This window comes from Nicotiana sylvestris, chromosome 2 (genome assembly GCF_000393655.2).
Source record: "Nicotiana sylvestris chromosome 2, ASM39365v2, whole genome shotgun sequence".
In the NCBI taxonomy this organism is placed as follows: Eukaryota; Viridiplantae; Streptophyta; class Magnoliopsida; order Solanales; family Solanaceae; genus Nicotiana; species Nicotiana sylvestris.
In genome coordinates this window covers 69700645-69728539 of record NC_091058.1, presented here as the reverse complement: position 1 = coordinate 69728539, position 27895 = coordinate 69700645, and the positions used below count along the sequence as shown (strand labels likewise).

Genomic DNA, 27895 nt, shown 5'->3' with positions numbered 1-27895 from the left:
AGAAATGGTATGTATCTAGGGCAGTAATTACCTTTGCTAAGTGGACTATTATTTTTGAAACTAATTAAATTTTAATCCACGTAAGCATTAACCAGACAAATTGACTTGATATTCTCTTCTTAATAAACTAAGTCAGCGACGAAATAGTAAATGCTTTCACATACTTGTCTTTCTAACAAAGCATTAAAAGTACTTCTTACATTGAATGTATTTATGCGAATTTGACCCTGTTTAATTTTTGTGCAAGATTTAGAATATTATGTTCTCCCCTTTATGTCATTACTTTTTGCTTATTAAACACACAATAGGGATTTATGTTAAACCTCCCTCTACCACTAGGTGGATTAAGAGTACATTTCGATAAATGCTTTTTTGAAAAATACTTTAGTAAAAAGTAATTTAACAAAGAAGTTGTCGAAAACTAATATAGTTGATAAATATATTCTCTTTGTATATTAATGTAGGAGTAATATATTCATAATATAAAATATTGTATACACATTTAAGGTACTATATTTAACTAGCGACTGTAATTATTTTTGAGTAAATGTGTTAAAAGCCCTCAAGAATACACCCTAAAATTAAAAATCTTATGTCCCTATTAATTTTTACATTTACAAACAAGAACCTTCTTAAATATTACAAAACCGTGGACTTTCTTTCTTGCCCCCTCTAACCCCTATTTGGAAGAGGTGAGAAATGCTACCAAGTTGTCTAAAGAAATTGTGAAACTCATAATTTACAATATATTATTATCTTAATTAATTCCGGCTATCCGTGTTTCTTTAAACTGTGTTTGTCAGATAGTACCTACCAATACCAAGTCCTAACTACCTGTTCTGTAAATTCCTTTCCATTAATTTGCATACCTACAGAATTAATAAAACTCAGTTTTCTGTAAAACACTGTCTATATATGCAGTCACTTTATTTGGGTTGTACAGGAAACCATTTATTTTCTTGAGATTTTTGACAACATCTGAAGCTGAAATTCTGTGTTTCAGAAAGTGAAATTAATGGCAGGTGGGGGTGGAGAAACATCAAGGCAACTTGATCAGACACCAACTTGGGCTGTGGCTGGTGTTTGTGCTGTTATTATCCTCATTTCTATTGCCTTGGAGAAGATTATCCACAAACTTGGAACCGTATGATTATAGCTAAAACCATATTCTTTTATTTGTTCCCCCGTTGACCTTCTTGTTCCCCTTTTGTTTTGCTTTTTATTATTCTGGTTTTTGTGTTTCTATTTCTGCTAAATATTTTTTGATCTTTAATGCCAAGATGTTATCTTTATTTTTAGTTACTTTTTGAAGATGAAGTGTGACCTGTAGCAATTCTCCTGCTTGTTTCCTTGTTTTGGTGTCAAGGAATTTTCACTAGCAGCTATGTTGATTATTGACTTCTTAATTTGTCTGTGGATGTCTTGCCTTATTAAATTGGAAGTGAACTCATGTTCTTTATCTAACTATTGGCTCTAGAACCTACAAACTGATCTTGATTGCTCAGATGCTGGTTGCCATTTGCCTAATATGGCTTCTTGTTGACTGGGTATCATACGAGGGTTTTGCTATTTCTTCCTTTTTTTTTTTTTTTACTATTTTTTTTATAATGATAGTGACCGAGCCTGTGTTCGTTCACCTTGACTGTTCTATCGGGTACCGGCTATACAAGATATGTACTAAGGAATCATCACAAGTGTGAGAATTGTGGGAGTAGATACAGAGGAGTTCTTAGTAATCGGGGGTTTTACAATGGATATTTGCATTGAGCTCGTACTTATTTGCTTGGTATAGATGAGTTATCCATTAGCGAATCCCTAATTTAACGACAAATTATTAAGCACTAGAATAAAGATGGATCCAAATGGAGCGGCACTGATATTGAGGATTCATATAGCCAGACTAGTTTTGAGGGGCAGTCGTTGTTGTATTTCTTTGGCTTTATCTGCTGATGTTACATTATATGTGTGTTTCCAAGATAATTTGTTTTACTTCTATTGCTTTCGCTGTTGCATATCCCCAAAAAAAGGTAAAAAGATTTTTCCCCACTTGGTTGGAATTGTTTACGCACCTTCAAGTTGTTTTATGCATATTGGTTACTTGGACATTATAGCTTTTATTTCTGTAATTGGATGTTCTTTTTCTTGCATTTATCTTAAAGTGAAAAGTGTTAAATGTCTTTTAACCATCTTATTTTAATTTGACCAATTAAACCAGGGACAAGAGTGAAAAGTAATTCGATGTCTGTGTTATGCCTTGTGAACTTGTTCCTTTGTGCTTCAGAAAATATAACATCGTTTTGCTATCCATTTTTAGACTTTTAGTCCTTTCATTTAATTGTAATAACTTGCTCTCCTTTTTTCTTTCTTTTTTTGCTTGCGATAGCATTTTAAACTAAACAAGTTCACTCTGATAATATACTGATATTGAAGTTTGTGTCTTATAGTTTTTAATTTGCACAACTTATTGTGATTGCCTGAGCTAGTGTAGTATCTCAGCTCATTTGTTGCTTCCTTGAACGCCTGCTACTCTAGAAAATATTAGTAAACCCGAGTTGATGTAGTATCTCACCTCATTTGTTGCTTTCTTGAATGCCTGCTACTCTAGAAAATATTGATAATCCTGAATTGATCTCAGCTCATTTGTGGCTTCCTTTAATGGCTGCTACTCTAGAAAATATTAATAGCCCTGAGTAGATGTAGTATCTCGGCTCATTTGTTGCTTCCTTGAATGCCTGCTACTCTAAAAAAATTTAATAATCCTGAGCTTATGCATTATCTCAGCTGCCTTGTTGTTTTCTTGAATGCCTGCTACTCTGGAAAATATTAATAATTCTGAGTTGATTTCAGCTCATTTTATTGCTTCCTGTAATGGCTACTCTAGAAAATATTACTAATCCTGAGTTGATGTAGTATCTCAGCTCATTTGTTGCTTCCTTTAATGGCTGCTATTCTTGAAAATATTAATAATCTCAGCTCATCCTGCTACCTTAAAAAATATTAGTAATCCTGAGTTGATGTAGTATCTCAGCTCATTTGTTACTTCCTTGAATGCCTGCTACTCTAGAAAATATTAATAATTGACACAGTGAAATCTTTGCTCAGTGGTTGACTGACAGGCATAAAAAAGCTCTATATGAGGCTTTGGAGAAGGTTAAGGCTGGTAAGATTTTGTGCTCTCCTCCTCTTATCGTTTTTTTAGCATGAACTTGTTTTCATTTTTTGATTTAATCCTCTATTTATTGCAGAGTTGATGATTCTCGGTTTTATCTCGTTAACCCTTGTATTTAGTCAATATTACATTGCTAGAATTTGTATCCCCTCAAGTGTCGCTAACACAATGCTGCCGTGCCCTGCGGTGCACAAAGATGCTGAAAAGAAGGAGGAACACCGTCGGAGGCTTTTATGGTTTGAACGTAGAATTTTGGCTGGTGCAGAGACTACATGCAAAGAGGTAAATGTGTACATGACCCTTGTATTTAGTTGTACTAATGAGTGCTGATGGCAAAAATGGCTCTAGCAGAGCTTTGCTTTTAGTAATTAACTAGTACTTTCTTGAATTAGATATGGCCAGTGGCCACAGACTAAATGTTTTTCATTACTGTCAATTGACCTAGACAATGAGATATTCTGCGCAACCTACTAAAAGTTCTCCCAAACTTCCTTAGAATGTTTGTCACTTCAATTCAAATAAATGGACATTTCAAATATCATGAAGTCATCGTCAAAAAGAACTGCAAAAGAATTTTTACACATAGCTCCTTCATTCCATTAGGTATATGACAAGTTGTCTGCATTATATTCATGTAGCCTAATCATAGATTAGGAAACACTTAACCTTTTACCATCACTGATTTATTTCTAGGTTGTCCTGTCTGATGTAGGAAGAAAAGAATTGAGATAACTAGCTGAGATATGTAAGATCCATCCAAATGATTGTTCCGCTCCATCTTCTGTACTGTAAAAGTTCGGTTTGTCCCAGCACATTGAACAGGTGTGACTGGATACAACTGGAGTGGATGACTAAATCGTGACTTTATAGCTCCGTTACAACTTGCACCACAAAAATCACCCTGTATGTGCTTCAAATTTCTTGGACTATGAGCTTCTGAAAGTTGTTAGGTCAGCTTAGGTTTTGGGTAAATTTTTCATATAAAATAACATTTGAAGGTAAAGTTGTTGTTCTACCAGATGCTGCATCCTTGAATTCCGTTAGCACTATAGTTCTAGACATCTATTTCTTCCTTCGCAGCTTTGTTTTGGACCTTTATGTTTTACTTCATATTTGCATTAACAGCATGATTTCTTTCTTAAGTAAACTAATTTAAAGTATTCCTAACAGGGACGTGTTGCTCTCATTTCTGTCGATGCACTGCATCAAATACACATCCTTATTTTCTTTTTGGCAGTCCTTCATGTGTTATACAGTGCTATTACCATGTGGTTGGGAAGGCTTAAGGTAATTCAAAATATACTTTATGTTGTTATTCCTATGCTTTAGCTGCCATTTATACTGCTTTTTAGGTAATCTGGAAATATTGTAGAGCCCAATTATTGACCATGCGTTTTTAGTAGTTTTCTTGTCCAGACCTTCAGTCCTTCAATGTATTCAGAAGATTGATCAAATTTTCATGGTGATTCAATGCCCTGGTGTTATTAATGGAAGGACGATCATTTCTCTAATCTTACTTGGTTGACGTAATCAAACATTTTAGGAAACTGAATTGCAAGACGAACTGGTCTTGGTATGACAGAGGAATATTCAAACTAAATTGCAAGCCGAATTGCAGTTAATCATTTGGATCACTCAAACTGTTTTTCCTAAAACTGCTGCAGCTATACGTCCTAGCTATAATTGACCATATACCAAGACTCATATTTGTTACCGAGACTCAATACTTGTGTAGGGTGATAAACTGGTCATGGTCCCGTGCTTGGTTGCTTATTTAGTAAATGATCCTCTCCTTTTAGATTTTAGGATGCTGTTATCCTTGGTAATAATCCATTTGCTAAATGCCAAACTTTGTTCTTCAGATTCGTGGCTGGAAACAATGGGAGCAAGAGACTTCAACCCATTATTACGAGTTTTCAAATGGTGTGCTTTTGCTTGCTGTGAAGGCTAAACTTTGTGCTGTTGCTTGTTATGATGCTATCTATGTTTATTTGCTCAGTCCGTTTTGGTTTTGACTGTATCACTATGTTTCTAATGGGACTTGCAGATCCTTCAAGATTCAGACTTACTCATGAGACATCTTTTGTCAGAGCACATACTAGTTTCTGGACAAGGCTCCCGATCTTCTTTTACATTGTGAGAAATTAATAAGATGTGAATTGCATAGTTTTGTAACACAAGGCCAAACTAGTGTTAAGATGGTTCATTGTTGCAACTTAATTCATGCAGGGATGCTTCTTAAGACAATTTTTCAGGTCTGTCAGTAAGTCTGACTACTTGACCCTGCGCAATGGTTTTATCAGTGTAAGTTCTCTTTGTGCTTTGTTCTGCAATTTGCCTTGTTCTTTTTGAATATTCTCTGTTTCCCCGTGAAACTAAAAATCTTCCATGTGCAGGTTCATCTAGCTCCTGGAAGTAAATTTGACTTCCAAAAGTATATCAAGAGGTCATTAGAGGATGACTTCAAGGTAGTTGTCGGCGTCAGGTAGTTAGATGTGCTATTTTCTCTCTCAATCTTTTTAAGAATATTTATGTATTCTTACTTGTGCGTAATTAGCATAATTCTCCTTGCTTCTCTGATTGACTTACTTTGTTTTTTTTTTCTTTTTCCGGCAGTCCAGTTTTATGGGCATCATTTGTCCTTTTCTTGCTTCTAAATGTTAGCGGTAAGTCATGTTCTGTGGTGCAATCCATTTCTGAAATTGTTTTATTCTTCGGTTTTAGTCGCTTTCCAATTCAGCCGAAGTACCGTTTTCATATAATCTGAATCATTTGATCCGTTTCAGGGTGGCAAGCATTGTTCTGGGCATCCTTAATTCCTCTGATTGTAAGATTCCTGTCCATTATCCATCTTCTTGAGTTATTCTAGGGGAAATTCTTATAGTGAAATCTTCTCAGATCATTTTAGCTGTTGGAACAAAGCTTCAGGCTGTTGTGACTAGGATGGCGATTGACATCATAGAGAGACATGCAGTAGTTCAAGGAATCCCTCTTGTGCAAGGCTCAGACAAATATTTTTGGTTTGGTCGACCGCAACTGGTTCTTCACCTCATCCATTTTGCCCTATTTCAGGTTTGCATTTCAATACAATTTTTAAAAAGTAATGTTGGTAAACCAGAGGATGGGCATATCATTTGGTTTCAACTTTGCAAGTACAAAGTTGCCTTAATGCATAATGTTGCTATAAGAAACTCGGGCTTAGAGGGGCATTTGATAATTGAAAGACAGGACATTATAAGTTCATACAATCAGCTAAGACGACGTCTATTGAGGATAAGAAGTAAAAATATTTCCTTCTATCTATGGGTCAGTCAATAAACTTCTCTATCCAGTGTCTGTCAAAGCGTGCTGTTGAATATTGAAGTAAACGTAGAAACTAGTGCATGTGCAGTACTGAAAATGTTGTATTTTGTTTGAGGAATTTTTGCTAAGAAAATAAAATAAAATGGAAAAGATGATGCTAGAGCGTGGAATAGTTTGCTTTTCATATCTTAATCTCTATGTATTTCATGGAATTAGCTTGGCTATACTTTTCCTTTTTTAAGTTTTTCTATTGCTAATATATTTTTTAAACTTGACAGAATGCATTCCAGCTAACATATTTTCTGTGGATATGGGTAATAATTCTTCTTCCAGTATCAAAGATCAAATTCTGATATTGCGAGATATTCTTTTTCTTTTTCTTTGTGCATAAAACTATCAATAGAGATGAGGATTCTACTTTCTCTGTAGTATGAGTATGGGCTAAAATCTTGCTTCCACAATGCGTTTGAGCTGGTCATTGCGAAAATTGTTGTAGGGTATGTTTATTGCTACAGAAAGCTACTTTGGTATACTCATTATTTTAGTTTCTAAGCTTCAAGAATCCAACTTACTCTTGTTAATCTAATTAGCCGTTGCTATTACAGGGTGGGAGTCTTGTTATTATGCAGTTATATTACTCTTCCGCTTTATGCCCTTATAACTCAGGTACTATCAGAGGCTCTTTTCTACGTTTTATTTTGTGCCGTACTACCTTAGGCATTTGCCATCGCTTCGTTGAACAATGGAAGTTCACCACATGATACTACTCAAATCTCTAGTCTTTTAGCATGATCTGCTGTTAACTTAGATAAAGCATTAGCCATTAATTTTAATGTTTGCAGATGGGATCCAATATGAAAAAATCAATCTTTGATGAGCAAACTTCAAAGGCTCTGAAGAAGTGGCATATGGCTGTGAAGAAGAGGAAGGGAGCAAGGGGAGACAGGTCTCCTACGCGAACGCTGGGTAGTGCAAGTCCAAGGTCCACAATGAGCTCACCTGTACACCCGGCAGGCCCTGCTCTTCATCGGTTCAAAACTACCGGTCACTCCTCACGTTTCCAGGGCTACAACAGCGATCAAGAAGCATCCGACCTTGAAAATGATCCAACACCACCGATGAATCGTGCAGAGATTTCAACTACACAGATTTATCATGATGACACAGAAATTCATGTGCATGTTCCTCCAAATGGAGAATCTACTAGGAGGGAAGATGACTTCTCATTTGTAAAGCCTGCTCCCCAAAGGTGAAAAAGAAGTAGGTAACCAATTAGCTTTGTGCCCTTTTTTCTCCTTTTCCTCTTCCCCTCATGTCGATGTGCTTATACTTTTAGGACTATCATATAAGCAGTTTGGCAGTTCCTCGGCACATATATGTGAATTCCTTGTATATTTTCACATGATCTCCAATGCACTATGTAATTGTTTGCCTTTATAAGATTCATGAAGTTGAAAAGAAGGCCACAAGCATGAGGTAACTTCTTTCCATTTGTGTAAAGCATGCATGGGTAGGTAGAGTTGCGCAAATACCCGTCTGAACAAAAAAGGAATCCTATGTCACATGCAAACGGTCTTTCGACTTCCAAACAAGGAGAAAAAAGCCAAGGAAATGAGTTCAATCAATCATTTCACCTTTAGTTTTGTTTTTCTCTCTTTATATGCCTTGCACAAAGGATATATGATCTTTTCGCAATAAAGAAGCAAATCACATGGCGCACTAAGCGCGCAATTTTACGGATGGTGTTATCTTTGAGGGATTTCTTCTATTTCAGATGATCTTTGAGTTTGTTTAAGTTGGAAATGGGAATTGAATTCCTCCAATAATTCAGATTTATCTCTTTTCCTTGGAAAAATACAGTTCGCTAAGTTTTGGACCACTATAAAATTATGATCTACAAAAAAGAAGCAATCTGAATTTCCCTCAAATATATTTAATAGTATATTCTATTAAAATCTATATCTGCGGTGAAAAGTTGCAATATTATTTAAACAAATATGCACATATCTTCATAAATTAAATAAAAACACTTGCATTGACTATATGGAATTGTATATAGTTCACTTGTGAGATCACACTGAAATGGTTGTTATTATTATTATACTTGCATTGATTTTATATATTTGTATTTTAACAAAAAGAAGTTGAACCACTAATCCACGTTGCTGTGGAGAGGTGCAGTGTCCTTGGAATAGAAATTTTCTAATTTGAGCTATTCGTTGTACAAAATAAGATACATTAATTTATTGATGGTCATGTCTAAGGGTGTACATAGGTTGGGTTTGTTCGGATTTGACAATTACCAAACCAAACCAATTGTGTCGGGTTATTAAATCTAAAGACCAAACCAAACCAATAAAACTCGGATTTTTCACTCTCGAATTTTCGGATTTTTTTAGGGTTTATATGGTAAAATCTTCGTAGAACAAAACATATAAATTGTGCTCCAAATATTTCTTTAGTAAGATACAACTATATAAAGTATTTTTCAAGCAATTAATACAAAATATGAGATATGTCATGGCATTATCCTAAAATATTCAACAATAAAATTATGTAATATAAATATTGCTAATTAAAAAGCCATAATAAAAATAAACATAATCTAAAAGTACTAAGTCATGCTAAAATAAGTAGACTAGTAAGAGAGTATTAATTACATGACTAAACGCTAAAACAATTAAAATAGGTTATACATTTTTATCTAAATTATTGCAAAACAAAAAATAGATATGCAACACATTCCCGTTCGTAGTATTGAGTTGAATGTCTTTTGTTAGCATTAGTATTGATTTGATTTTGGTTTGGGCTTTTGTTAGCACTATTTAATTTACTAATGTTAATGGCTATAAAACATATTGGAACGTTCAAAAGTTCTAAGTCCAACCTTAAAATAATATCTCAAAAAATAAAACTATGAAATCTTTTAAGAAATATTTATAAATTACATCACAATAAGTATATTTATATATTAAATATATCTAAAATTTCTATATATATAATGTCGGGTTGGTTTGGTTTCGGTTTAACTTTCTTTAGTTAAAACCAAACTAAACCAATTATGGTCGGATTTTTTTTCCCAACACCAAGCCAAATCAAACCAAACCATAATCGGGTTTTTTTTTCTCAGTTTGACTCGGATTATCAGATTGGTGCGGCTTATCGATTTCCTTTGTACACCCCTAGTCACGTCTATCTTATACAGTCCCACATATATATTTTGGATATTGTCTCGGATAAACAGTATCTATTAAGTTAACATCAAATATTAAATTAATATTTATTAGTATGTAATATGATATCAGAGTTGACTCATCCTGGCGTTAACTTCCCATATTGATCAAAGGTACGAGTTTACGTCCCACATTCGTTTTGTTGGGTGTATATGAATAAAGTCCCACATGAAAAGCAGAAAAAAAAAATTGTTTATAAAGAGTTGAATGCTCTTAATAGTGTGAGGTTTTTTGAAAAAAATCGAGCTTAATTCAAAATAGACAATATCACACAATATTAAAAATATCTTTGAACCGTTTTAACGGCAATAAATTTGGGCTTATTTATAAATAAATAAAAGCAAAACAAGAAAAAAAAAACAAGTGGGACAGAGGCCGATGATGGGTCATGGACGTGCACGAAGACAATGAAGAAAGAAGAAGGCAAAATACATAGTTTACCCATCCATTTTGCACCAAAATCCCTGTGACACACCTGTTGACTACGGCTTTAACGTTACACATCAAATCTTTTAAAAGTGTGTCAATGACACACCACTTTTGACCCATGACAAGCTCGTGTTTTACACCAAAAGCAGGCGAGTGAATAGTAAAAAAATGTATCCGAAGCCTCATTTTAGTGCCACATATCTAGTTTTTTTTTTCTTCATTTTTTTCTATCATCATCTTCATTGTCAAGAACATAAAGAAACAAGCAACAACAATGGTTTAGAAATCACTCGAAAAGAAACCCCAAAAAAAAAAGACAGACAAGAAATCGAAGAAAACCCAGCAATGGTTAAGAAACCCATTATCTCGATTTCTTGACTCGCAAATCCAAATCATCTTGAATAGGGTTGGTGAAAATTGATTCAAAATCAACCTAATAAAATTACCGATTCTAGGTGAAACGGTAGTTTTTTAGTAATTATCGGCCTGGTTTTCTCGACCGTCGGAGGAGTTCTCATCTTTGGGATTAAGAGAAGTTAGTGTCGAAATCCATCATCAAAGCCTATTTGAATGATTGTTTTTGTTTTTTTCAGTGCAATTTTGTGTTTAATTGTATCTTTTTCAGTCTTTTTCTGACCAATCTTTGGTCAAGCTTTCGTTGTTCTCGTCCCTGCTCCAGCGATGGAAATAAGTTTTATGGCCACCGGTGGATCTGAAAATTATTGGGAAGATAATAGGGATGGAGGGTGGGTTGAAGGAAGCCGACGTACAAGTGATACTGGAGGAGGAGCCAGCGTGAAGGTAGGATTGGGGAAGAGGATAAACCCAGGGGGTGGGGGTGTTGAGGAAGACACATAGCTACTTTATTCTACTTTTTAAAACTTGTAAATTGGGGTTTATCTTAATTTTGGGTCGGGTTGTCCATTTTTAATTAAAGAATCGTTTGTTTTTAATTTACATAAGCGTGTGTATATACAACATTGAGTATTAACTAGGTTGGTCAAAAGTTGTGTGTCATTGATACACTTTTAAAAGGTTTGGTGTGTAATGTTAAATCCGTAATCAACAGATGTGTAACAAGAATTTTGGTGCAAAGTAAATGGGTAAAATATGTATTTTGCCAAAGAAGAAACACTTCACATGTATTAGGCCTGGCCTGCCTTTTACAAACAATGAAGATGCAACTGATTAAATTGTTTCTCCAGGTTGTCATTTCTTAATCAATTAACAAAAAAATTGAAGCCAAAATTCAAATCTTTTCAGATTATTATACCTCATAAATAAATAATTCTGTAAGTAGCTTTTTGGTAAAGAAAAACTAAGTATTTTCTTAAAATATAACATATATTTTAAATAGAGAAGTGATAATTTATATAGCTAACCCTAAATTCTTTGGGATAGAAGTGTAATAACTTAAAAGATTGGGAACCTACATATAGGTGTAAGCATCTCTTATTGGTGTGAGACCTTTTGGAACAAGTGTAGCAATGGAAGAATGATGGTGCGACACTCGGTTTACTTACCCTTACTAGCTTGGAGACGTGCATACAAAAAGAAGCAAGTTGCGAGTTTCGGCTGCCATAAGTATCTAATGATGTGGCTGGCACACAATGAATCTCGAAAATTGACTCGTGGATTGTGGTAATGGGTCACGTGGATCTTAGTTCGAGGAGGAGATTGTTGGTTGTGTGAACAAAGTATTACATTGGTAGCTGAAAAGATTGGGAGCCTACATATATGATGTATGAATTTTTTAATGATGTGAGACCTTTTGAGGAAAACTGTGCGGGTTTGGCCAAAACGGATAATATAATACCATGTTAAGAGTATCTTTATATAGGTGTGCCATAAATATTTCTTAAAATATAACTTTATGTTTTAAAGGGAGAAGATAGCCAATCCTAATTGCTTTCGGATTGAAGCGTGATAGTAATAATAAATTAATAATAATCTATATATATTAAAGGAATAAAGTTTGCATTGTGGTTAAGCTAAATGACTAGCTATTAAGAAGCCACTTGGCAAATTTAGAACAAAAGAAATGATTAATTAATGAAAGCAAAATGGAAATAAGTTAATTCAAAATTTGATTTATATTCTCACACATACTTTCTTCCCTTTAATGATTAATGGAATTAAAATTGTTTCCATTTTAGTTTCACCTCGCGGCTCTGTTTTGATTTTAGTCCTCCAAAGTCTTTCTTAGCAGACACAACTCTTTTATGACCAAAGCAAGAAACAATAAAAACCCTGCATTTGTAAATCAGAACAAAGAAAGACGTTATTTGGGAGTTTCTATTATAGCTGAACACAAGGAAAAGTTTATATTTTTTTACAGGAAAAAATTTGTTTTTATGAGGTAATAGATGTGTTATGTAAAAGTATTCCGTTGGTTATGTATTATGTATCAGAAACTTTATTCAATTAATTTATATAGTCTAAATTTATCTTTTTCTGCCAAATATCATATGACAAAAGTTATAAAATAAAATATGTAAAGGTTGTAAGACAAAGATTTACCCAATAGCTATTAAATTAAAAGATAAAAAAGTTTGAATTAAAATTAAATAATTCGAATTTGGATTCACATTTTTTTTAAAGATAAAAATATATCACTTTTAAATTTTGCGTTTAAATTCTCGGATATCATAAAAGTAGTTATAAAATCTATATATCTTCTCTCTATTTATTTTGTTAGACCAAATAAACTCAAATCTTATCCAAGCTTTTGAATTAAAAAACAAAACAAATCAATTCTTATCCAAGCTTTTGAAATGGAAAAGAAAACTTTAAGGATGAAAAAACAAAACCTTGAAATTTTAGCGAATAATAAAGTACGAGCATATGCGCTTTTTTGTCTATTATTAAACACTAAAAAAATAATTATATAAAATTTCATAGTAAAATAATGTAATAAAATATATGAAATTGAAATATAAGAAAATCGGAACCAGAATTAAATAATTTGAAATTGGATAAAAAAATTACGCAAGTAATCTTTAATCAAAATCCACATCTTTTCTAAAGTCGTTCAAATCAAGTTTTACATTGTAAAATAAATGTAATAAATATATTAAATTAAAAAAGATAAGATAATTTGAATTAAAATTAAATAATTTGAATTTGGATAAAAAAATTTAATTCCAATTAGTAAAATATAGAAAATAGAACTAATATAGAAACTTATGAATTTGAAATGAAAGATAAAAAAAATTTGAATTGAAAAAACCTTTTTCCTTTGAAAGTAAAAGTTTATCACGTTTAAATTTTGCCTCGAATTCAGGGATCTAATAGTTATAGGATAATTACACACATAAAAATAGATAAAGAGAATTTAAAAATAAAATTACAACTCAATATTCTATATTAAAAAATAAAGGAGAAGCTTGAAATAACTACATATGCGTTAAACTATATGTGTTTAGATTTATATATTATTTTGGTATGTATAATAATAATAATAATAATAATAATAATAATAATAATCTTAATATATTCTCTCTATTTATTTTGTTAGACCAAATAAACACAAATATTATCTAATCTTTTGAATTAAAAAACTAAACAAATCAAAATTCAAGCTTATGAATTGGAAAATAAAACTTCAAGGATGGAAAAAAACTTAAGAATTTGGAGAATTATAAAATATGAGCATATGCCATTTTTTTCTATTATTAGATTAAATACTTGACGAAATAGTTATGTCATAGTAAAATGAATGCAATAAATATATTAAAGTGAAATACAAGAAAATCTGAATTAAAATTAAATAATTTGAATTTTGATACAAAAATTAAATTCGAATTAGTAACAGATAAAAAAAATAATCAATATAGAAAATTATGAATTTGAAATCAAATATAAAAATATTTTAATTGAGAAAAAAAATTGAAGATAAAAGTATGTCCCTTTTAAATATTTCCTCTAGATTTCTATATCTATCTATATCTATATATTATTAAAAAGCAAGGAAAAAGCCTACACATTAAGTCAAGTGGCAACCTCACAATAGGCACAAAGTTAGTTAGGCTAGATAATAATTAGTTTTTTAAATTTTAATTTTTAAAAAATTTAAATTATGCATTATGTGTTGTTAATAATTAGTTGTTCTCTTTGAGTTAACAATTTGTAGTTCTAAAATTATTCTAAAATAAAAAACGAAAATAATAAGAAGAAAAAAAACTATTAATTCAAATTGGGAAATGATTTCTTCTTAATATGATAGTCTATATCTATAAAATACTATAAATATATTATTTATATAGAAAATAATTTGATTTCTTAAATTTATAGATTGATATATTTGAGTTGAGATAAAATAAAAGTTCATTTGCTTATGGAAAACAATGAAAAATAACAATTATTAAAAATATCAGTAAATTTATGACAAAATAGTAAAATTACTTATATGTTTATATTTTTTTAAAATTCAAATTTATAATTTAAATATGACTGTAAAAAAACGTCCAATTCAAATTGGGGAGTAGTTTCTTCCTAATATGGTAGTCTATATCTATAAAATACTATAAATATATTTTTTGATAGATGAAATAATTTAAATTTGAATTTAAAGATAAAAATATTATTTCAAATTTATAGATAGAAATATTTGAGTTGAGAAAAAATAAAAGTTCATTTGCTTATGCCAAATAATGCAAAATAACAATTATTGAAAATATCAGTAAATTTATGACAAAATAGTAAAATGTATATATTAAAATGAGAGGAAAAAGCCTCCACATTAAACCAAATTGCCACCTCATAATAGGCCACTTGGCAATTTAGGACAAAGTTGCTTAGATTAGATAATAATTAGTTTTTTGAACTTTAATTTTAATTTTAAATAATTTAAATTATGCATTATGTGTTGTTAATCTATATCTATATATTATTAAAAGAAGATAAAAAAGCCTTCACATTAAGCCGAGTGACAACCTCACAATAGGCCGCATAGCAAATTGGGACAAAGTTAGTTAAGTTAGGTAATAACTAATTTTTTAAATTTTAATTTTAAAAAATTTAAATAATGCATTATGTGTTGTTAATAATTAATTACTCTCCTTGAGTTAAAAAATTTGTAGTTTTAAAATTATTCTAAAATAAAAACGAAAATAAGAAGAAGAAGAAGAAAACTGTGAATTTAAATTGGAGAGTAATTTCTTCCTAATATGATATTCTACATCTATTTGGGTTAATTCTACATCACACATAGTATGTTCTTTTATCTCCACTCAAATTTGAATTGATCTTTCATCTAAAGATGCTAATCAACATGTAACCCTACATGATTAAACTAAACCGCAAATTATTTTCTATTTTAATCATTAAATAAAATAGCTGGTAGTGTTTGTAGTAAGAATAGTAGGGATCTGTTCTCTGCTCCACATGTGTAGACTTGAATACCTTCCATTCAACACTCCCCTCAGATTTTATATCTATATATATCTTACGGACTTTGAGACATTTTCATATGTTTTTATCACTGCTGTTAAGTTCACATCAATTACCGACATTTCAACCACATCTTTTACATCCATTGTCCCCAGTTGTTCTTCTATATTGTTGTTGTTGAATTTGTTTTCAATTATGACTCGCCCAGCTAGATTTCTGCTAAGCACAAACTCTTCTTCAACTTCCCCTTCAACGCCTACGGCGGAGCCACCATCTGCGGTGGCAGTGGAGTCTGACTTTGTCGTAATACTAGCTGCTTTGCTTTGCTTACTAATTTGTGTGGTGGGGCTCATCGCTGTTGCAAGATGCGCTTGGCTCCGGCGAGCAACCGGCGGCGGAGCTGGTGGTCAGTCGTCGTCGGCTAATAAAGGGTTAAAGAAGAAAGTGTTGCAGTCGTTACCTAAGTTCACTTATGATCCCAGCAGTACAACGGCGAAAGGTACACCGTTCACGGCGGAGTGTGCCATTTGTCTGGCGGAGTATGCGGTGGGAGATGAGATCCGTGTGCTACCGCAGTGTGGCCATAGTTTTCACCTTCAGTGTATTGATACTTGGTTGGGTTCACACTCTTCGTGCCCTTCTTGTCGTCAAATTCTCGTGGTTGCTCGGTGCCGGAAGTGCGGCGAGTTCCCTGCAGTTTCCCATAAAACCGACGGTGCTCCGGCTACAACTCCGGCAGAGTCTCGTTCATGCGCTAGATCAAGTAATTTTCTAGTCTAGAAAAAGAAAAAAAGACTTAGCTTTAAATGATCAATCTAGTTTACATTATCAGTGCAGTTTTACCAGTTGTAATCCGTCGCTTATTGTGTTATGCAAGTTAGGTTACTAATCTACGGATTACTGTAGACAGTTACTTGTAATTATTTATGTAAAATTATTTTTACAGATTTAGTATATGTTGAAGTTAAAATTGATGAAGTAGAATATAAAATAGGATGGTGAAATGTTTTCTTGTGTTATTCTAGGGGAAATTCTTATAGTGAAATCTTCTCAGATCATTTAAGCTGTTGGAACAAAGCTTCAGGCTGTTGTGACTAGGATGGCCATTGACATTACAGAGAGACACGCTGTAGTTCAAGGAATCCCTCTTGTTCAAGGCTCGGACAAATATTTTTGGTTATTGGTCGACCGCAACTGGTGCTTCACCTCATCCATTTTGCCTTATTTCAGGTTTGCATTTCAATACAATTTTTAAAAAGTAATGTTTGTAAACCAGAGGATGGGCATATCATTTGGTTTCAACTTTGCAAGTACAAAGTTGCCTTAATACATAATGTTGCTTTAAGTAACTCAGGCCTAGAGGGGCATTTGATAATTGAAAGACAGGACATTATAAGTTCATACCATATGCTGTTAACTTAGATAAAGCATTGGCCATTAATTTTAATGTTTGCAGATGGGATCCAATATGAAAAACTCAAATCTTTGATGAGCAAACTTCAAAAGAAGTGGCATATGGTTGTGAAGAAGAGGAAGGGAGCAAGGGGCTACGCGGACACTAGGTTGTGCAAGTCCAAGGTCCACAATGAGCTCACCTGTACACCCGGCAGGCCCTGCTCTTCATCGATTCAAAACTACCGGTCACTCCTCACGTTTCCAGGGCTACAACAGCGATCAAGAAGCATCCAACCTTGAAAATGATCCAACAACACTGATGAATCGTGCAGACATTGCAACTACACAGATTTATCATGATGACACAGAAATACATGTGCATGTTCCTCCAAATGGAGAATCTACTAGGAATGAAGATGACTTCTCATTTGTAAAGCCTGCTCCCCAAAGGTGAAAAAGAAGTAGGTAACCAATTAGCTTTGTGCCCTTTTTTCTCCTTTTGCTCTTCCCCCTTTTGCCTAGTTATATCAATGTGCTTATACTTTTAGGACTATCATATAAGCAGTTTGGCAGTTCCTCGGCACATATAGGTGAATTCCTTGTATATTTTCACATGAAATTGCCAAGCAATGATCTCCAATGCACTATATAATTGCTTGCCTTTGTTAGATTTTTTTTTTTCGTGATGATTACAAATTTAATTAAGTTAAAACTTAAAAAGAATGTCTAGGTAGGTAAACTTTATATAGCCTTGTTTCTTCCACCTCAATAGCTAGCTTTTGGGGTGTGGTTCTCCCTAGGTTGTATCAACGGTATCAGAGCCACCCACCACCCTTTGTGCCCATCATGCCTTGGATTGTGACGCCCAAATTGCACGTTCGCACAACCGTCGAGTGATGCCGGTATTGCAGCGTTCGCACAGTCGTCGAGAACGACGGATACGAAGCTTGGTGATTTATTATGGTATATTGGAAGGAATGGGACTTGAGTCCCGCACCGGTATTACAAAGTGCTGATGTGGGGTTTATATAGCCTTGGGCTATCCCATCTCAATAGCTAGCCTTTTGGGTGTCATACTATATTATATGTGTGAAGACTTTTAGGTAAAGTTGTTTTACTAAAATGCCTATAAAAACTGAATGACTATTTTACCCCTCATTTAAATACAATTTCTTTATTATTTTTGTACCAAAAACCTACCTTCCAATAAATGATAAATTAAGTTGTAAAACAATGAATGAGGTAAATGAGTATAGAAAAGAGGTGGAATAATTTTCTTACAATAGTCACTTAGCAGCCTATTCAATGCCTTAGAATTGCTTTTCATCATCCAGATACCTATTCAATGTTTGGAAGTTCTTTTCAACTTCCACAAGTAAATTTTTAATAATTTTTTTGGTGAAGAATTTTTTTTATTTCATCACCTCGAAACTATCACAAGCTTTTTCCTCAGTACTTTCCTCTTTTCTCCTATTTCTTTCTATATACATATACATTAGCTATGTATTCCTTGTCATCAAAACGTTATTATTTCTATCTATCTAATCTTTTATTTCTGCATTATCTTCTCAATCCATTCTCTTTCTTGAACACTTGTCTTGCTCTTCAAATAGGTGAGCTTCCTCAGTCTGCATTATTGTTTAATCTGACTTAGTATGTAGGTAGCCGTGGGTAGTTTGAAGTCCCATACAGCAGTGTTCCTAGCCTTCCATATCCAATACACCAAGGCAGCCAATATAGCAGTAGCAACTTCCCTGCATCTCTTTCCTTTGAGTAGCCTGGTCACTCTTTTCCATATCTCTGTTATCTCTGTCTTTTGTATACCTATGCTCATCCAGTTTAACACCTCCCTTAAGCACTGCTGTGAGTATACACATTCAAAGAACAAATGTTGGATTACAGATTCAAAATATTGAACCATTGACGTTCTCTTCTTCTTCTTCTTCTTATATTCAATGCGATGCTCAATTATGCGTCCGTGTCATGAATTTTATTGATTTTGCTTATGCATCAACTCTTTTAACCATCTAAGTAAGCAATTATTTTTGCCATAGTTTAAGTTTTGCAACTCTTGCAACACATAGGCCTGCTCCAAAATGATGTGTTAACAACTATTTTTTCTTGACAATCTAGATCTGGCACATGAAAATTGAAATGATGTATATTTATTGCTTTTTTAGATTTTGTTGGAAAAAGTACTACACTACTACTTCCTTTTTTTTTTTGTGTGTATACATTTGTTTTTATTTCTCTAGTGGTTTTATTTCTAGGAAGATTTTTTAAAAATTATAATTTTCTGAGGTGGCTATTTCTGCTTCGTATTTATTAAATTATCTTTAGATATTCTAAAATAACATAAGCATCAATATATAATTATTTATAAATTTTGTGAAAATAGTATTCGAATCTATTTTGGAAATTATAGTCTTTTATATATGTTAAAGGAAAATATAAATTGTTGTAGTGATTTGGTAATGATAACCTGTGCAAATGCTTAATGTGTTTAACATTTGAATAATTTTAATTTGTATTTAATTTTATCTTTCTATATTATACAAATTTAGGTGGGCTAGTCAATTCCATTTGACAACCGTAATATAGTAGAACTACTAGGTGGCTGAAGAACTAAGGGCTAGAGCTCTTCAATCAGGGTTGTCATGCTTGGTCGTTTTAGTTGAAAAAATAAGGTTGCAAGAATTCAATCAAGAACATTGTTTCAAATAAAGTATTAGGTGTGAGATACGAGTGTATTACATGTTTGGACCTAACAACATCAAAATTAATTTCATTACACATTGTCACACTGAATTTACCAGCATCAACTCCACATGTTTAGAAGATGTCAAATATTGTTGCATTAAAATTTCGTATTACTCATCACACTCGTGTATAGTTTAATACCATAAAATTATTTTTAAAAGTTTTTATTAATTGACATGGGATACACGTGCAACACACGTGTTGTATCAAATACTTGTCGGATAGTCAAAGTACACATGAACTGGACCGTTTATCACTGTTAGAAAAAAAGAAAAAGAAAAATCTCCTATGTCACATGCAAACGGTCTTTCGACTTTCAAACAAAGGAGAAAAAGCAAGGAATTGAGTTCAATCAATCATTTTAAGCATTCCCCACCTTTAATTTTGTTTTTCTCTCTTTATAGTGTTGCTAACATGCCTTGCACAAAGAATGACAAGCATATGATGTTTTAGCAATAGAGAAGCAAATCACATGGAGCACTAATTCAAATCAATATAATATTTATCATTATAATATGATATCAGAGTTGAACTCATCCATGTCCTACATTCGTTTGTAACTTATTCAAAAAAAAAAAAAAGCAAATGAAGAACAAAACAAGTGGGACATAGGCCGATTAGGAGTGTTCAAACCGAACCGGAAAACCGCACCAAACCGAAAAATCAAACCAAATCGATTAAAAAACCCGACTAGGTTTAATTTGACTTGATTTGGTATTGAGTAAAAAAACTCGAACCAAACCGACAGATAAATATATAAATTTTATTTATATTTTTAAGACTTTATAGTAAATTTTCTTTAGAAAATGTAGAAATATTTGGGATCCTCTCATGTATTAACTTTGAATGCGTAAATTAACGAAAAATTATTGTTAGACGACTAAGAAAATAACTATCATGTGTTACTAAAAAAATTCTCCCATTAAAATATTTTAATAGATCATACGTTTTATCATTTTTTTTCCATATTTACTAAACATATATTCACTTATCAAAGCTTTATCTATAATTTTAATAAAGTAAGATTGAAATAATATTCATGTAACAAAAAAAAACCCGAAATCTCAAAAACCCGACAAAACCGAACAAATCCAAATCGATATAGTTGGTTTGGTTTGATTTTGATATAAATCGAACCAATCCGATTCATGTACACCCCTGAGCCGATGATGGGTCATGGGTGTGCACGGGAAACAGTTCGCATGCATTAAGCATGGCCAGCCTTTTACAAACAATGAAGATGCACCCATTGTTTCTCCGGGTTGTCATTTCTCAATCTATACTAACAAAAATATTGAACCCAAAATTTAAATCTTATTACCATTGTTAAGTGTGCGAACAAAGTCAAACATTAGTAGCTGAAAAGATTGGAAGCATATATATAAGGTGTATAAATCTCTTAATGGTGTGAGACATTTTAAGAAAATCGAAAAATCATATGAGATTGACCCAAAGTGAACAATATTTGAATTTTTACCTAGCTATACTATAATAGAAACCTATTTAATTAACATCTTTATTTATGTTTCTTATTAATTACTTTATATATTTATATTTACAAGTTATATACAAAACCATTAAAAAGAAAAAAAAATCAAGATCCCTTAATTTTAGCATGTCAGTTATACGACACTCACCCCTCATTTCCAATAACCCCCTACATTTAAGATTCTGTTTTTTTTTTCTCTCTTTCTTAATAATCACCCAAAAACTCCCTTTAATTTTCAATTCTTTTCATTTTCCAAAGGTTTTCAAATCTAATTTCTCTCTTTCTTACTAATCACTCAAAATCCCTATTTCTTATTGATACAATGCAGATCGAATTCAGAATATTGCTATAGATTCAAGTTGTGGGTAGGTTTTGAATCTTGTTTTCTTTCTTTCTAAAATCTTTATTGTATGTGACTTGTAGATGATACATCAATATCCAAAACAATACTCGATACAAAACTAATATAATTATATTAAATTTTTAGTGTAGAGTTTTGATTGAAACTTGAAGAAGATGAAGATCATAATTGTATCTCAATTTTTTAGAAATGCATCGCGATTATATTATAATTTTATATGTATCATAATTGTTGCAGGAATTGTATTACAAATGTATGATAATTGTATATTCATTGTATATTGTTATGAGCAGTTGTGGGTTCGTGACGAATTCCACAGTTTGTATCACAAGTATGATAATTGTATATTAACAATATTATACTATGTTAAGAGTATTATTGGGATGGTTAAGCCCAACAATCGGTATCAACACCTAGGTTCAGTGGGACAATTATAGCAATGGCAAAGTGAAGGTGCGAGGCTCGGTTTGCTTACATATACGAGCTTGGAGACGCGCACACAAAAGAAGCAGGTTGCCGACTTCAGTTGCCATAAGTATTTAACGATGTGAGTAGCATAGTGAATCTCGAAAATTGACTCGTGGAACTTAGTTCGAATAGGAGTTTGTTGGGTGTGCGAATAAAATCACATATTATTAGCTGAAAAGATTGGAAGCCTGCGTATAAAATATAGGGATCTTTTAATGATGTTAGGCATTTTGAGTAAAATCGTGCGGGTTTGAGCAAAAGCGGATAATATGACACCATGATCGTGCCATAAGTATTTCTTAAAATATAACTTTATGTTTTAAATGGAGAAGATAGCCGATCAGTGTAATAATAATAATAATAATAATAATAATAATAATAATAATAATAATAATAATAATAATATATTATTATTATTATTATTATTACTACTACTACTGCATGTAACATTTTAAAATTATGCCGTTTGATTCTAACAACAATATTCTTATCCATTCACCAATGGGGGCCTCCCCAATTTCATCCGCTTGAATAAATATCAGATTGAAGTAACTATTTGTTTGTATTTTCATCTCATGAAAAATAAGGGAGGCAAGAAGTCATGTCAGGAATCCTTTTAAAGTTAAAAGAGAAGAATCTTTTCTTTTACTTTAACGGCTGTTCTCACTCTAATGTAGATTAGAAAAAATTATCGCTAACATAATCATATATAACATGTCGAATCCAACTTTTAATTATTGGAGACGAAACAAAAATAGATTGTCAATTACAGCTAACAAAGTACGGACATGCTACTTGTTCTTGGATAAATAGTAAACTTTTTCTTTTGTCACGCAAAATCAATGTACAAAAGAACATCATGTTACCCATCTCATCCTCAAACAAAACTTTCTAATGTTACTTTGTCTTTCATAAAAAGGAAGAAAAAGCAAAAAAGTAATAATATTACACTTTAGCATCCCAGTCCCCACTCGATATCCACTATTATAATAGTAACATTTTTTTCACTTCGACGGGGTCCTATATTTCGAGACCTCATTAATTATAAGATTAAAGATCATTTACTAATTTGAGTTTATTGTTTAACATAAAATAAATAATCAGTATTAAGAGTTCACATTATATAGACCAATAAAATAAATTAAAATCAAAATCAGGGAGGAGACTATTTTGGAATCCGAAGAACACCAAAACTTTTGGAAATTTCTTCATTTTTTCCATGGACAGAACTCTAATGGCAATGGCGGTTTTGTAGAGAACGATGGTCGCCCTCAGTTTGAACAATTTGTTACACAGTTCCCTTTCCTTTTTGGTTTTGGACAAGAGTTTTGATAGACTTGTATACAAACAAAATCAGGTAAGCTCACATGCCTTTGCTTCTTTGTTCCTTGATTTAACCTTATCCATTTTTAAAGTAATTAAAAAAGGACCCTAATCAATCTTGAACCCCACATGATTATACTTGTTTATGGCATTTCTGTCCGTACTAATTTGCATACTTGTCAATTATTTTATCGAATATTAATTACCTTTAATAAAATAGAGTCTTGGCGTAATTGATAAAGTTGTTGTCATGTGATCACGAGGTCACGAGTTCAAGCCGTTGAAACAACTTTTTGTAGAAATACAGGTTAAGAAAGCGTAGAATAGACTCTTATGGTCCGGCCCTTCCTCGGACTCCGCCCCTAGCGGGAGCTAAGTGCGCCGGGCTACCATTTTTTTAATTTATTAATTACCTCTCTTAATCATTTAATAAAAAACGAAACGTGTCTGCTTGTAATAGCCAATAGTAGGAGTGACAAACATGCGGGTCGGATCGGATATGGTTCGGATCGAAAACGGATAATGAAAAAATGGATCAATTATCTGATCCGACCCATATTTAATACGCATAAAAAACGGGTTAACCGGCGGATAATATGGTTAATCATATTATCCATGACTTCTTGCATATGATCACTTTTGGGAGAATTTTTAGTCTCCATAATTTGAGGAACCTCCAATTTGAGGCTTTACAAATATAAAAGCTAGACCTATTGGTTACGTAAAAATTGCATGGGGGCGCCCCTTTTTAACCTATAGCCACTTTGTTTTTCTGTTTGCACCCGTACCCGTTTTTTGTTAAAAGCCTTTTGAAAACACTATTTTGCCCTTCTTTATTAAAAGACTACTTTCTCTCCAAGTATACGCTACTCCTCTACTCTCTCTCTCCCGTTATTCGCGCGTTTTGATGTGTTCTTCTCTAAAATCAAACGGTTTTTGATTTTTCAACTGTTTGTTCCTCAATAACATTACGATTTAATCACATGTACATTGCATTAACTTCCTGGGTTTTATTTTAGTATTAATTTTTACGATTTAATTTCTGGTTTTGGTTTTGATAGTCATGTATTTATGATAAAATAGTTTCTTAGGGTTTAGTTTGATAAGTGCATTAGTTTTACTTTTACGATTATGTTTTTAGGTTCTTTGAACGTGTGTTTGTGTTGTTGATAAAAATTCTATAAATTCTTCAGTGATTTTTGGAGACGTCGAAATTTTTAAAATTTTTGAGAGTTAAATAGATGATACTATTAAAGTGTGAAGTTTATAATACTTCAATGATACCTTAGATAGGAGCTGAAGATTTGTTTCATGTTTTGTGTTTTTTTTTTTGTTATATTTTTTATGAATTTCAGCATTATTTTTGGATTTGAATTTGTGTTTTTGTTTTTTGTAAAAACTACAGCATGTTTTTTGCTAATGTTTTGTAACTGGTGAACTTCAGCTTTAGCAGCTGAAGTTTTTGTTTTTGTAACTGGTGAAGTTCAGCTCTAGGAGCTGAAGTTTTTGTTTGTAACTGGCGAACTTCAGCTCTAGAGCTGAAGTTTTTGTTTGTAACTCGCGAACTTTAGCCTTCTTAGAGTTGAAGTTTTAACTGATTTTTTGATAATGTCCTGATGTTATTTTTTGTATCTTTTACTTTTTTTGAACAGATGACACCTAAAGATCCTAAAGTAGCTAAAGCACGTAAAGCAGCTAATGCACCTAAAGCACCTAAACAACCTATAATACCCCCAGGTCCTTTCGTCCCTGCTGCTCCACTTACAAAACCAGGGCAAATATATTTTGATTTTTGAGATTGGTTTAACTGTAAGGGTTACTGGAAGAGGAACCACGATTTGAAGAGTTTAATTGCAAGTTTCTTGACTCATGTACAACGGGATAAGCTTAATAATGGTACATTTCGATATATTATGGCTATGGAGAATTTCAAATGCAGCATGAAGTTGGTTCATTGTTTGTGTCTTTCTCGAATATTCACTAATGATCGAGACTCCATTAGTTTCAAGATTTTTGGTCATGATGTTTCCTTCACCCTTGAAGATTTTCACATTATGTGCGGTTTGCGGATCACAGCACATAATGTTGAAAAACTAATTAATCGAGAGAGCAATATTCTGAAGCGCTATTTTGGTAAGTCTAAGGGTGTGACCTTTGAAGGATATTCGAGATTTTATGACTCAGAATGAAATTCCAAAGAATGTTGTGAATCACAGTCACGTATGCGAGAGTGATGCTGATGATGTGAAGCTTATGGAAATTCTTGTTGTAGAGTCTATTTTGTTTGGGAAAAAGACTGAATCATCTGTGCTGGAGGAATATGCAGCTATTGTTGAAGATGATAAGATTTGTGCTGAATATCCTTGGGGTAATGTGTATTATGAGAAGCTCATTTACTCACTAAAATATGCATTGGACAAGCAGAACAAATATCATTCAACTGAGTATAAAGTTGGTGGATTTCCATATCCGTTATGTGCTTGGTTCTATGAGCGCTTCCCAGTGAGGATGAGTACCTTGATACCCTGTTCGCAAGATGTTACGTTATGTATATGTGGGAGATCCTAAATATAATGAACTTTTTGATTTCTTCAATAATCATGATGTAAGTTATTTTTTTTATTTTTGTCTTTGTCTTAATATGTTGACGTATTAGTTTTTTTCCCCTCATAATTTTTTTTTGTATTAAACCGAGATATCGCAACTTTAAGGTGTTGGATATAATTCCTACAGAAGAGGAATTGAATTTAATGCTTTTAATTGGACAATTACCATGTAGCCGGATTCGTTCAAAGGTATTTAATGCGGTTCCTTCAACTGGTGGTTTTTAGTATTATGAAGTTTTTTTAAAAAATCATAATAAAATACAGAGTGCAGGAGGAAAATACTTCAGCTCCCTTTGCTGAAGTTTTCAAGAATGAACTAAAAAAAATCAACATTTTATGCTGAAGTTTTTGTGCAATTTGTAATTTTAATTTATGTTTTATTTTATTTAATGAAAAATGATGTTTTTGTATTAATGTTTTTGTGCGTTTTTTAATATTAATCCTTTTTAAACTTAGAAAATAACAGAGGAATTAACAAAAACTTATCCGAAAGTTTCATATTGCAGGACAAAATATTAAACATTTTTTAGTAGATGAACTAAAAAAACTTCAGCATACTAAAAATTATATGAAAAATGTTTTACATATTCTGGAAAACTTAAGCATTTTTTGGTATGAAGTTTTTCCAAAAAATCATAATAAAATACATAGTGCAGGAGGAAAACTTCAGCTCGTTTTGCTAAATATTCAAGAATGAACAAAAAACTTCAGCTCGTTTGCTGAAGTTTTTAAAGATGAACTAAAAAACTTCAGTACTTTATGCTGAAGTTTTTGTGCAATATGTAATTTTAATTTATGTTTTATTTTTTACCCAGTGTAGGAGGAAAACTTCAACTCATTTTGCTGAAGCTTATAAAGATGAACTAAAAAACTTCAGCATGTCAATATAAAATTATAATTATGTTTTTACTTTTTACCCAGTGTGGGAGGAAAACTTCAGCTCGTTTTGCTGAAGGTTTTAAAGATTAACTAAAAAACTTCAGCACCTATGCTGAAGTTTTTGTGCAATATGTAATTTTAATTTATGTTTTTTTTTTTTTTACCCAGTGTAAGAGAAAAACTTCGGCTCGTTTTCCTGAAGTTTTTAAAGATGAACTTTTGTTCAATATTAAATAATAATTTATGTAATATTTTTTACCCAGTGTAGGAGGAAAACTTCAGTTCGTTTTGCTGAAGTTTTAAAAGATTAATTAAATAACTTCAGCTTGTTTAGCAAATAAACAAGACATATACTTCAGCACATGTAAAAACTCAGCTTGTTTAGCAAATAAACCAAAAATTTCAGCATATTATGCAGTGGAAAACTTCAGCATATTTGAATTTGTCGGATTAGAATGTTAGAATTCAACGTGAAATAGATTTAGAATACAAATTCAGCATATCAGTGAAGAGTTCATGTTTCATCCGTCAAACAACTTCAATCAATCAATCAGTTTCAAAAACTATTTTAAATTCTGAAGATGAATTTGAATACTATTTTGTAATTTTAAATTTGGAATTTGATTCTAGTTCAAATCTGGTTTGCGAGAGGCGATCTGAGGAGAGATGGAGTGATGGAGGAGAGACGGAGGCGATCTGGAATTTGAATCTGGTGTGCGCGATGCATCTTTTATATGTTTTGGAAGGGGTATAATGGTCATATTATTACGAATTTTTTGTTAGTTAGTTACGAAATTAATAATTTTTAAAAATAGGGTATAACTTAAAAGGTGACATAAATATAGGGTATGGCTGCAAATCGTCCATTGGTTACCCATTGATTATCTATTTTTTAAATGAATGATATGATTCTATCCATATTTGATTCGTTTTTAAAAATTCATTATTTAATCAATTTTTTAATGAATAATATGAGTGATTAACTCTTTTCTTTTAACCATTTTGCCACCCAATAAGTAGTATTTGTAGTGAAGAATAGTAGGGATCTGTTCTCTGCTCCACATGTGTAGTCTTCAATACCTTCCATTC

The 27895-nt window shown here is 32.3% G+C and overlaps 2 protein-coding genes across 3 annotated transcripts; both read left to right on the top strand.

Annotated features, from left to right (window-relative positions):
* Window positions 1-878: 878 nt before the first annotated feature.
* Window positions 879-7933, top strand: LOC104223063 (MLO-like protein 10). Its single transcript, XM_009774414.2, has 15 exons — window positions 879-1144; window positions 3103-3160; window positions 3246-3451; window positions 4340-4456; window positions 5032-5092; window positions 5217-5305; window positions 5399-5473; window positions 5566-5654; window positions 5786-5835; window positions 5956-5996; window positions 6068-6241; window positions 6751-6786; window positions 6902-6969; window positions 7078-7138; window positions 7315-7933. Exons 1-15 carry the CDS (start codon window positions 1016-1018, stop codon window positions 7723-7725), a joined length of 1665 nt encoding a protein of 554 aa, XP_009772716.1. The 5' UTR covers window positions 879-1015; the 3' UTR covers window positions 7726-7933.
* Window positions 7934-15493: 7560 nt separating this feature from the next.
* Window positions 15494-17588, top strand: LOC104223080 (RING-H2 finger protein ATL8-like). 2 transcript variants are annotated; one of them, XM_009774433.2, is made up of 3 exons: window positions 15494-16288; window positions 16580-16755; window positions 16982-17588. In XM_009774433.2, the coding sequence occupies exons 1-2, from the start codon at window positions 15520-15522 to the stop codon at window positions 16621-16623; spliced, it is 813 nt and encodes a 270-aa protein (XP_009772735.1). In that variant the 5' UTR covers window positions 15494-15519; the 3' UTR covers window positions 16624-16755; window positions 16982-17588. The 2 variants fall into 2 exon arrangements, with proteins under 2 accessions (XP_009772735.1, XP_009772742.1); XM_009774440.2 differs by having other exon boundaries at window positions 15496-16288; window positions 16551-16755.
* The last annotated feature ends 10307 nt before the right edge of the window (window positions 17589-27895 follow it).

What these genes read in the sequence shown, in the direction of transcription:
- LOC104223063 (XM_009774414.2), top strand. Translation starts at nt 1,016, where the DNA reads ATGGCAGGTGGGGGTGGAGAAACATCAAGGCAACTTGATCAGACACCA. An exon ending in CATCCTTAATTCCTCTGATT is followed by an intron (nt 5,997 to 6,067) that starts GTAAGATTCCTG and finishes AAATCTTCTCAG; the next exon opens with ATCATTTTAGCTGTTGGAAC. An exon ending in ATTGCGAAAATTGTTGTAGG is followed by an intron (nt 6,970 to 7,077) that starts GTATGTTTATTG and finishes TTGCTATTACAG; the next exon opens with GGTGGGAGTCTTGTTATTAT.
- LOC104223080 (XM_009774433.2), top strand. Translation starts at nt 15,520, where the DNA reads ATGTGTAGACTTGAATACCTTCCATTCAACACTCCCCTCAGATTTTAT. An exon ending in TCGTTCATGCGCTAGATCAA is followed by an intron (nt 16,289 to 16,579) that starts GTAATTTTCTAG and finishes AAATCTTCTCAG; the next exon opens with ATCATTTAAGCTGTTGGAAC.